This window comes from Bos grunniens, chromosome 14 (genome assembly GCF_055505025.1).
Source record: "Bos grunniens cultivar Pamir isolate PY7600 chromosome 14, Bosgru_T2T1.0, whole genome shotgun sequence".
Classification (NCBI taxonomy): Eukaryota; Metazoa; Chordata; class Mammalia; order Artiodactyla; family Bovidae; genus Bos; species Bos grunniens.
Window position 1 is genome coordinate 79,346,451 of NC_141178.1, and position 12,174 is coordinate 79,358,624.

The 12,174-nt window shown below is 47.7% G+C and overlaps 1 protein-coding gene across 2 annotated transcripts in view; it reads right to left on the reverse strand.

Moving 5' to 3' along the window:
• Nucleotides 1-12,174, reverse strand: part of COL22A1 (collagen type XXII alpha 1 chain) — a 230,834-nt gene that overhangs the window by 109,825 nt on the left and 108,835 nt on the right. For both annotated transcript variants that reach the window (XR_015140361.1, XM_086335603.1), the window contains exons 22-23: nt 10,683-10,736; nt 740-793 (exon numbers count right to left, since the gene is read on the reverse strand). Coding sequence is in view for 1 of the 2 variants with exons in the window: in XM_086335603.1 (XP_086191729.1) it covers nt 740-793; nt 10,683-10,736 (108 nt within the window). In the remaining variant the exon portion in view is untranslated. The remainder of the gene's footprint in view (nt 1-739; nt 794-10,682; nt 10,737-12,174) is intronic.

Consider the following 12,174-nt stretch of genomic DNA (forward strand, 5'->3'; position numbering starts at 1 on the left):
CGGCTGGGACCCTAAGCTCCTAATCTCCGCCTCCCTAACTGTGACCCCCCCCAGTGCTTCCCAGGAATTTACCGACCCTAATTCCAGGAAGGCTGGGGCTGGGGGTCAGTGGCGAGCTTTGGTGCAATTAGCAAAGAGATCACAAAGTGGGGTGTGATCACCACCAGTGCTGAGTGCCTGTTCTGTCCACACTGAAGTGTGTGTGTTAGGAGGAGGGTGAGGGTGTCACAGTGACTCTGAATTTATAGAAAAGGGGGACTGAGAGGGGTCAGGGCCCAGGTGGCCTGGGATAGGGGCAGGGCCCTCCTGAACAGCACGTGACCCCAAGCGAGTCCATGTACTGGGGAGTCGCACCCCCACCTGGTCTGAAATGGGGAGGGTGACCTTGAGCCTGCCCACCTGCCGGGGCGGCTGGAGGGATCCACGGGGGATCACAGGGGTGGCACACGTGAGACCACGGGGGAGTAGGGAGCTGGACCAGCCTGGGGCCGGGGGAGGAGGTCTGCTCTCCTTCAGGCCTAATCCCCACGCCCCAGGAGACTGAATAGCCCGTTCTCCCAGCACTGAGGTGGGATGCAGGGAGGGCGAGGGACCCGCCGCACATTGTTTTTAATGCTCTGATGAGTATTGCTCAGACTCATGCAAGAGTCTGGTTACAACCTGAGAACTGCTACCCTATCATTTCCTTAATCAGAGAAAGCAGTGTGGCTAAGGAAGAGGATAGGAAGACAGTAGTTACCTGCTGCCCCAGCAAGCCAGGGACTCCAGGAGGACCCGCCTCACCTCTCTTTCCCTGAGGACAAAAAGAAGAAGCCAGGATTAACAGGCAGCCCGCGCCCAGAGCCCGTCTAATGACACGTCTGGAGGAACCCCCCTGATAACAGACTGTCCGTCTCGAGACACCCTGCAAGGAGGCAGTGTGGGGTGGGGGTCGGGGAAGTCTGGGGCCAGGGAGCCTCCCCTTTGGATGTCAGCGCTGCAATGCGGATGACTTTGGAAACACATGGCCCCACATTTTAAAAAGTACCACACGGTTTACCTGAGAAAAATGCCCTTGTCCTGTCCCCATGACACTCATTCCCTTTCCTTGACAACAACTAATCCTACCAGATGTTGGTTGCTTTCCAGAGGCATTTTATGTTTAGGCAAGCTTTGCACAGGCGCGCACACACACACACACACACACACACAAATGCGCCCACACATGCACACACATTCTCCCCCCTCTATCCCTTTTTTTCTTTAGAAATATGGCATAACATTCAATCCGCTGATAAACTCCACTTTATTTCGCTTGAGGATTTAACCCAGACGCCTCCTGGGTCAGCACGTGGGGAGCAGCTCCACTCTTTCTCACAGTTACAGACCTTTCAGCACGAGGATGAAAGGTGGTGCATCTCGACTCTGGGCAGGCAGGTCACATGGACCATTTCTGCGCTTCTGCCATCAGGATCCGTGCTACTCTGCATGACCCCAGCCGGTCATCCCTTGGGGGTGTGATCACTAAGCCTCGGAGTCTACCTGTCTGGACAGGGGTGAGGTGCGTGCTGGCGAGTCCTCACGACACACAGCATGTACCCTATCATACGTGTACACAGACGATGGAAGGCCCGCTCATCTGCTTCCTTCCTTAGTTATCCTCACAAGGGCACAGCATTGCAATGAGAAATGAAAAGGAAGGCAGGACTCTGAATCAGAACCACATTCCTCGAGCACCTCCTCTGTGTCAAACCCTCTTCGGGGATTTCCCGTATTTTCCTTGTGTCTCCACTCTGCAGGAATCCCCTCGCTCCAGGATGCAGGCACTCTCAGTCCTACTGGGAGGCGGGGACACTGAGGTTCAGAGTCAAGTCTCACCGGGGACCCAGCTAGAACCTGATGAGGTTAAGATCCGGCCCCAGCGCTGTGTGCAGGGCCTTCCCAGGGCTCTGACAATGAGATCATTGGGATGAAGCGTCTCTAACAGTCTGCTGGATTACGGAAGCTGGATGACATCAGCGTCTCCCCTCTTCCTTAAACTCTGGCCCCTCCCTCTCTGCTCCTGCACACTCCTGTTTGTCCCCACGCACTGCCCACCCCCAGAGGGAAGGTGTCTTTACGACCGCAGACTGTGCCAGCCCAGCCCTCTGACCTGCTCTTTCAGTCTGGCGTCCGGTGGCCCTGCTCCCAGCCCTAAGCCACAGCTCACGTGGGCTACTTAGCTTGGCCCCAAAGATCCCAAGGACTTGGCCCGCCAAGCCACCTCTGTCTGTAGGACCCACGCTGCATGTCAACTGGTCAAAGTCTCACCCCACTCCACTATCTCCTCTTTCATGAAGTCCCAGCTATAATGAGAAATACTGGCAAAATAGGGCAAAAACATATTTGAGACAGATTCCCAGGTGTCATTCAAGAACTCATGAGTTACTGATGCTGGATGCTTGGGGCTGGTGCACTGGGACGGCCCAGAGGGATGGTATGGGGAGGGAGGAGGGAGGAGGGTTCGGGATGGGGAACACATGTATACCTGTGGCGGATTCATTTTGATATTTGGCAAAACTAATACAATTATGTAAAGTTTAAAAATAAAATAAAATTGGAAGAAAAAAAAAAAAAAAAGAACTCATGAGTTAGAATCGCCAGGGGTGGGGCATGGAGCTCTAAGTAAGCGGCTATGAGAACTCGGCCACTCACCACAATCAAAGAGGTCTTTGATCTTTTCTTTTCCCAACCCCCTTCCTCTGCAATATTGTAAGAAAAAGAGTTCTAAACCTAACATAGATGAGGACAGGCAAACCATTTAACTTGCTGAGTCTTAGTTTCTTCATGCGGAAAATTATAATTATTGTAATTATATGAAAAGACAATAGTAGAAGAAATAATTCAATATTTGAGAAAATGATTTAAAAAGCATAACAGAGCATCATGCAAATATAATAGATAGTTATGAGGATGAGAAGGAAGATGACGGTGACTCTGATGAAGAAGAAATGCTAATAGAATTCTGGCCCTTTTGAGTCCTTAAGTGGGTGAGAGACCACGTGTCAAGCGGTCCGGCTTCAAAACCACTACCTCTGAAGAGCACTGCAAAGACTAAGATAATGTCCACAGAGTGCGCAGCACAGGATCTGACATTAAGAAGTACACAGTGGTGATGGTGGAGGTGCTGGTGATGACACTGGTCATGGTGGTGGCAGTGACTGTGATGGTGGTGAATATGCTGGTGATGGTGTTGATGGTAGAGGTGATGAGGGTGGTGATGGTGGGAATGATGGTGGTCATGATGGTGGGGGTGGGTGGTGGTGAATATGGTAGTGATGGCGTTGATGGTGGTGGTGATGGTGGTGGTAATGCTGATGATGGTGGTGCTGGAAACGGTGGTGGTGACAATGATGCTGTTATTGGTGTCAATGACAATGGTGGTGGTGACGATGATTCTGTTATTGGTGTTGATGGTAACGGTGGTGGTGATGATAGTTATTGGTGTCGATGGTAATGGTGGTGGTGACAATGATACTGTTGTTGGTGTCGATGGTAATGAGGGTGGTGATGATGATACTGTTACTGGTGTTGATGGCAATGGTGGTGACAATGATACTGTTATTGGTGTTGATGGCAATGGTGGTGGTGATGATTCTGTTACTGGTGTTGATGGTATTGATGGTGGTGACGATGATACTGTTATTGGTGTTGATGGCAATGGTGGTGGTGATGATGATAGTTTTTGGTATTGATGGTAATGGTGGTGGTGACAATGATACTGTTGTTGGTGTCGATGGTAATGATGGTGGTGATGATGACACTGTTACTGGTGTTGATGGCAATGGTGGTGACAATGATACTGTTATTGGTGTTGATGGCAATGGTGGTGGTGATGATTCTGTTACTGGTGTTGATGGTATTCATGGTGGTGACGATGATACTGTTATTGGTGTCAATGACAATGGTGGTGGTGATGATGATTCTGTTATTGGTGTTGATGGTAACGGTGGTGGTGATGATAGTTATTGGTACCGATGCTAATGGTGGTGGTGGTGATGATAGTTATTGGTGTCGATGGTAATGGTGGTGGTGACAATGATACTGTTGTTGGTGTCGATGGTAATGAGGGTGGTGATGATGATACTATCATTGGTATTGGTGGTGACAATGATTCTGTTATTGGTGTCAATGGTAACGGTGGTGGTGATGATAGTTATTGGTACCAATGGTAATGCTGGTGGTGACAATGATACTGTTATTGGTGTTGATGGTAACGATGGTGGTGATGATGATACTATTATTGGTATTGATGGTGGTGACAATGATACTGTTATTGGTGTCGATGGCAATGGTGGTGGTGACGATGACTCTGTTATTGGTGTTAATGGTAAAGTTACTGGTGGAGGCAGCAGCCCTAGTGGTGGTGGACATAGCAGCAACTCTGCACTCGGGACCTATACTTGGGTGTGGGGTTTGAGAAGTGCTGGCCAGTGCAAGCTATGCATCAGTAAAGAACCATTCATTCACAATAGCCTATTCCCTGTCATTTTTCTTCTCTTTTAAATTGCCACCCAACACATTGTTTGGATAAATGTCTGTGGTTTATCAATGAGGGCAGAGTTCTCAAGCTATTCTGGGTGTCTGGATGCTGAGCAAGACCACTATTTCCAAGGCCGCCTGTCTGCCCATGGAAGAGAGAAGTCGATAAATTCAAAAGAGCATCTCCTTCCCAGGCAGGATGAGTTAACACGGCCGCATGAGGGACCATTATCAGATAAAAAGACTGCTTGTGCAAGTGATTCTAATCTGAGCCGTATGGTCCTTTTTGCTCAGTTTCTGTTCTCCGTGCCTCCAAATGTCAAACATGATTATTTTCTACTGGTGAGAGCTGAATCCAGGTGCTCAGGGAAAACCTAGAGTGTCCTGAAATAAACCTGGCTCCGTGCCATGACAGGAATCAAACAGTAGCCTGTGATCCAAACGATGCTGTTACCATCTGGTAGGTCAGGGAAAGGCAAGAAAAAAAGGCTTTAAAAATCGAAAAGTAAAAACAAGTTCAACCCAGGTTGCCACTGACAAAAGACTTCTTGTGCTTCTCTCTCTTAGATCTATCAGAAATTGGAGCTAACGGGCCTGACTACATTCAGCCACATGAGACCATTGGCTCCAAGGGCAGCGGTCAGAGATGCAAGTGATGGGTGCTCAGTGCATCCGCCGGAACAGGTGCTGCCAGCTACTAAGAGGTCCAGGTGCTATCAGCTACTAAGAGGTCTGTGACCCCATGGACTGCAGCCTGCTAGGCTTCTCCATCCATGGAATTCTCCAGGCAACAATACTGCAGTGGGTTGCCATTCCCTTCTCCAGGGGATCTTTCCCACCCAGGGATCGAACCTGGGTCTCCTGCATTGCAGGCAGATTCTTCACCGTCTGAGCCACCAGGGAAGTCCACTAAGACGTCCCACATCTCTCCAAAGCTTCCATTGAAAGGCCTATTAATGTCCAGCTTAGAATTCTGGTGTGTATGTGGACACACACACACATACACACCCCATCCTAAAGCAATGGCAGGAACGGTTTAGATCCAGGATGACCTGAGTTCTAATCCCTGCCTCCTCATTTACAATCTGTGTGCTGCTGGGTAATCCAATCTACACCTTCACATCTTGGTTTCCTCATTTGCAGAATGGGATTGAAACTGCCAGACCTCATAGGATCTTTGTGAGAATTAAGTGCAAAACATGTGTTCGAAAAACAACAAATGAACAAACAGCTAAATGCCTGCTATGCAATGACTCAACCAATGTCACCTCCTTCCTATCTTATACTAGAGTTCTACACATGTATGGATAGATTCTGTTTTTAAAATTGTTTTTAAAGCAACTGGCACAATCAGACCCACCATAAGACACTTGGGGATCATTCTATCTCTAGTAAGAAAGAGAGCATCACACTTGATAGCATCACTTCTTCAGGTCTCACCTCTTGGTAAGAGAGGAAAAAAGCCAAAAAATATTGATAAAATGATCAAAGGAACCAAAGAGACTGTCCCCAGCTTGTGGAAGGAGCAGTGACAAAGCCCTGAGTGACCCTGACCTGAGCAGGGAATTTCTGGACATTAAATTTCTCACTATCAATCTCAGAGACTCCCTCCACCATGACAAGTCTCCAGTTTAGCCATTTCAAATTTGACATTGTTTAAATGCCTGGCAACATGGAATTCTATTAAGCAAATCTCCCCACCCCCCACCCCCCGACCCATTTTTGTCCAAAGGGGAAAGAAGATACCTAGGCTATTTCAGATGGGGCTAGGACCACAGAGCAAGATAAAAGCTAAGTAAAAGGTACAGAAGGAACCACGTTTTCTTCTTTAAAACTGGACATTCTAGATACACAGATGACTAACGGGTACATGGAAAGGCGCTCAACATCCCTAATCATCAGGGAGGCGCAAGTCAAAACCACAATTTAGACGTAATGTCACACGTGTTAGAATGGCTATTACCAAAAGATAAAGAATAACAAGTGCTGGCGAGGGTGTGGAGAAAAGGGAAGCCCACTGCTGGTGGGAATGTAAATTGGTTCAGCCTCTGTGGAAACAATATGGAGGTTACTAAAAAAAAGAAGAAGAAGAACCAATCCATGATCTAGCAACCCCAATTCTGAGTATTTATCCCAAGGAAATGAAACACTAACTTGAAAAGACATATGCACCCTCATGTTCAACGCAGCATTATTTACAATGGCCAAGACATAGAAGGTCCCTACATGCCCAAAGATGTATCAATGGACAAAGAATAATATCATGGTATTATACACGCAATAGAACAGTATCATAAAAAGACAGAAACCATGCTATTTGCAACAACATGGATGAATCCTGAAGGCACTATGCCAAGTGAAATACATCAGACAGAAAAAGACAAGTACCTTACAATCTCACCTATAGTACAGAATCTAAAACAAAATTGAACTCATAGGTATAGAGAACAGATTGGTGGCTGTCAGAGGAGAGGGGGTAGATGGTGGGTGAAATGGGTAAAGGTGGTAAAAGTGATAAAAAAAAAAAAGAGCTGGAATTCCCTGTGGAAGGTCAGAACCCAGATGGCCAGATGGCTAGTCCTGGGTCCTGTTCTGCCCACACCACCTGGGTGTGTCAGCCGCCCAACTGCAGCACTCACGTGTGACCCATGAGCCTTTCACTCTTGCAACCCTAATTGTCTGATGCTCACTAGTGACATTATGTTATTGTTGAGTTGCTACGTCGCATCCGACTCTTTGTGACCCCATGAACTGCAACCTGTCAGGATCCCCTGTCCTCCATTCTCTCCCGGAGTTTGCTCAGATTCATGTCCATTGCATCGGTGATGCCAGCCAACCACTTGATTCTCTGCCACCCCCTTCTCCTCCTGCCCTCACTATTTCCCAGCATCAGAGTCTTTTCAAATGAGGTGACTCTTCACATCAGGTGGCCAAAGTGTTGGAGTTTCAGCTTCGGCATCAGGCGTTTCATTGAATATTCAGGGTTGATTTCCTTTAGGATGGACTGGTTGGATCTCCTTGCAGTCCAAGGGACTCTCTAGAGTCTTCTCCAACACCACAGTTCAAAAGCATCAATTCTTGAGCACTCAGCTTTCTTTACAGTCCAACTCTCACATCCATACATGACTACTGAAAAAATAATAGCTTTGACTAGATGGACCTTTGTTGGCAAGGTGATGTCTCTGCTCTTTACTACACCATCTAGGTTTTTCATAGCTTTCTTTCCAAGGAGCAAGCATCTATAAATTTCATCTTCTGATGACATTATACATTTAGGCATATTTTATGCACTCATATATGCTTTTATTTTCATATATATATAATTTTATAAATGTGAGGCACTCCTCTAAGTGCTACAAATACAAAAATAATGTTCTCATGGACTTACATTTTAGTGAAGAAAAACAAAAACAAATGGATTCTCAAATAAGAAAAACACAAGTTCTCTACAGCAAATTAAAATAGGCTGGTGTGAGAGTGACAGGATGTCTGTTCTGAGATTGATGATCAGGGCGCAAGAGGATATTCTTGGGGGAAAACTTAGCCTCGTGGACGCTCTCGTGTGTCCAACTGCCTCAGTGGCTTGGAGCCAGGCTGCCTCCACTCTGGAACGCTCTGGGCTCAGATGCTCTGCAGCGCTGCCAGCTCCAGCTAAGAGCGCTCCCCTGACCGCCCTCTCCCCAGTGCCTCGCTCAGACGAGCATGAGGAAATCAGAACCTCAGATAGGCTTGAGCACCTCCTTTTTCTTTTTCTGACAGCATAGTATTCTTTATTAAAATATACAGGTCCGCTAACTTAGAAAACATGACAATTCAAAAGAGGGTATCTGTTCAGATCCATAAAAAAGACTTGATCTTCGCATTCATCACTGGTTTTAACAGTCTGCTCTAATGGCCAATCTTATTTGTTTTAAATAGAGGATAATTGCCTTAAAATATTGTGGTGGTCTCTGCTGTACATTAATGTGGATCAATCATAACTCTATATATAATGTATATATATATATAAATACAAGCTTATTTTTATAAATTTATAAAAATATATAAAAATAAATTTTTGAGCCTCCGTCTCCTCCCATTACACCTCTTTAGGTCATCACAGGGCACCAGGCTGGGCTCCTGGTGTTATCAGGGAGCTGTGGTAACAGCTTCCTGCTAGTCTTCTCCTTTACACATGATAGTGAACATATGTGCATGCTACTTTCTCCTCGTGTCCTAGGACTGATGAACCTATCCAGAGGAGAAATGCAGACCCAGACCTGGAGCATGGATGTGTGGACACAGCTGGAGCAGGACAGGGTGGGACAGACTGAGCGCCTCCTCTGCCTCCATCTAAGGTGGGAACCCAGCCAGGCAGTGAGTGCCCAACCCCTGCCTCCACCGGCGGGGGCAGCGGGATGAGACGGGGTGGAGACGTGGATGGGGAAGGGGGTGCCTCGCTGCGACCTCCCCTCCCTTTCACGTCCTCCCCTCCCTTTCACGTCCTCATTGTGGAAAAACAGCAGCTTTGTCCAAAATGAAGGCGTTCGCCTCGCCGGGAATTATGCTGTCTGCCTGTTGCTAATCTCTAAAGTAAAGGGCCTGGATCCCTTTCCTCAACCCACGTTTTAGTCTCAGGGTCTCAGTTCCCAGGTCCCTGGACTCATCACTGTCTCATCTCTTCCCCCATCGCAGCCTGAGCGCTGAAACCAGGAGCTCTGTAGACCAACATTTCAATGGACACTGACAAGGCAGGTCACCCACGGCAAGAGGAGGGATAAGGCTGTGAGTGAGTCGTCACCCTGTCTCAGGCCCTCCTGACTCAGCCAGAGGTGGCGCAACAGGAGGCCGCACCCCAGCCACATTGACATCGGCTGCTGTCTCTCCAGCATGTCCACAGGATCGGCCGCCAATGAGCAGCACCCATGGGAGGGAACAACTTGAGTCAGGAGATCATCAGTGATGCTGCAGGACCGGGGTTCCCAAGGACATGCTTGGTCGTCACCCCCTGCTCACCCATGGATGCAGGACGAGACAGGCGCCGTCCTTTGGGCCCCTGGCACATGCTCTACTAACACTCTTGCCATGCTGCCCTGTGACTCCAGTACAAAAGAGAATGCAACAATGCCTAGAGATGATGGTGCCAAGTGAAGGAAGTCAGAGAAGGACAAGCCCCACTTCATGTCATTTACACGTGGCATCTAAAGCATGACACAAATAAAGCGGCTACAAAACAGACTCACAGACGTTTAGACATTGTGGTTGCCAAGGGGTGAGGGGAGCGGAGGAGTGAAAGTCTGGGATTAGCAGATGCAAACTGCTAATAAACATACAGGACGGATAAACAGAAGGCCCTACCGCATAGCACAGGGACCTATACCCAACAGCCTGGGATAAGCCATAATAGAACAGAATACTAAAAAAGAGTGCACGTATGTGTATGTTTGAGTCACTTTGCTGTATAGCAGAAACTAACACAACATTGTGTATCAACCGGACTTGAATAAAATAATTTTTTTCAAAACCGTGATGCTACAAGATTAGAGCCAGGGGTCAGGAAATGTGAGCTGAGTGTTCACTCTGCATGACGTCCCCTGCTGGGAACTGAGTCTGTGGTGGTGGGGGCACCAAGGTGGGCAGCCAGCTCTGGTGTGCCACAACACCCTCTATCCTACAACACAGGAGTCAAACCCGTAAGGTGTGCACAATCTGGACAAAAAGAAAAGGGGGCTCCATCAGGTTAAATGACATGCTCCTAAGAAATTATGAGATTCAAAAACCATACGGATTCTTCACTCAAGAGTAGCTGAGAGCCTATCGGCAGACCTCTATTATCTCATGGCTATTTTTTCTTATTTTCTCCTCAAGGCTTAGCTCAAACATCACCTCTTTCAGAAGGCCCTGGCTTGCGCCCAGCTTGGGTCAGTACTCTCAGGACTGAGTGTCCCCTGATCACACAGAGATGTGAGTTTCTATGTACACAACTCATGGAAAACCACACACTCGTCTGCAGGAGATGAGCCAGGACCCAGCTCGAGGCTGCCCATCCTCAGCCACTACCGAACTCAGCTAACCCTTCAATCTGCTTCCAGCATTCATCTCAAGCTCAGGAGACCGGCACTATCTCCTCTGTGTGAGCAGCTAAAATGGGGAGTGTGGTGTGGCTGAGTTGGGGCACCAGGAAAGAAACACAGTTTACTTACTCGGAGACCTTGCAAACCAGGAGGTCCATCCTTGCCTTCTGGACCCATCAGACCCTTTAGGAGGAAGAGAAAGGGGAAAAAACAACAGAGATGGATCATGGCAAACACACACAGTCAACACCACAGGACATACTTTGTCTGGACACTCTCATTGGATAGGAAAATACCACCCTGTTCAAATGGGGAACCTGGGAGGTCAGGAGGGGAAAAAAAAATAGAACAATAACCATCTAATTCTGTCAAGTCTGTAACACTTAAACATGTGCGCCTATCCGATGTAATTAAGTGTGACTGACAAGCAAGGCGTAGGCACCATCGTTCATGCTCTGAAAACATGCACAGTAAGGACCAAATGCCCGGCCTCGGTGCTCTGTATCGAGTGCACACAAGAGAGCGCCCGGAACCCAAGTGTCTTTAGCTCTAAGCCTGGTGCCTTTGTCGCTGTATCTTGCTGGCTGGGCAAGGACGGGCTTGGGTTATCTGACCCTCCATCCATAGTGATATCCAAACTGATTGTCTGGATAAATAAACGAAATTGTCTAAGGAAGATCAATTTCCACTAAGCAAGGAAAACGGGCACAGGAAGGGGTCATACTGAACTGACAAAGATCCTGCCCTCTGACCCCTCACTATGTATCTCCTGCCTGATCTCAGACAAGTACACTGGGCGTCCTTGAACCTCAGTCAGTTCATCTCCAAAGCGAGGATAATATACCTTCTACTGAGTGGCCGTGAGGACAAAGCGAGGAATGGGTGCCAAGGCCCTGACATCCACCTGGGTCTCCTGACGGCACCCTGGTTTACACTCATGTGCATGACGTCGCCTAGAATACGGCATGAAATGTGGATTGGAAAATGAAGCCTTCAGCTCTGAGACCCTATCACCAACTTTATCAGTGAATTGGGGCCAACAACTCCCTCTCTGCACTTCAATTTCCTCATTTTCAATAATATGTTGTTGTTCACTCAGTCATGTCCAACTCTTTGCAGCCTTATGGACTGTAGCCCGCGAGCTCCCCTGCCCAAGGGACTTCCCAGGCAAGAATACCGGAGTGGGCCATTTCCATCTCCAGGGGATCTTCCCGACCCAGGGATTGAACCTGTGTCTCCTATGTCTCCTGCATTGGCAAGCAGGGGATTCTTTACCCCCTGAGCCACCTGGGAAGCGAGTCTATAGACTCAATAATATGACTGTCATACAAACAGCTATTATTGCCACATTTTGCATAACTATTAAGCGACAGAACTGTATTGAGGTTTAAGGTCTTTTCTCTTAATAACACCATTAAAACAAGCATGTTACTGTACCAACTATGGTAACCAAAGACTTAAATATCCCTTTCTCACAAGGATTATTCCAGTGAGATCAGGGCACACTTCAAGGGAAGCCCCTGCAGAGGTGAGTTTTCATGAAGCATCAAGACATGTCTCTCATTTGATCTGCCAGCTGATCCTTCTTTATTACATTCAATCAAACATTGATACAACTGCC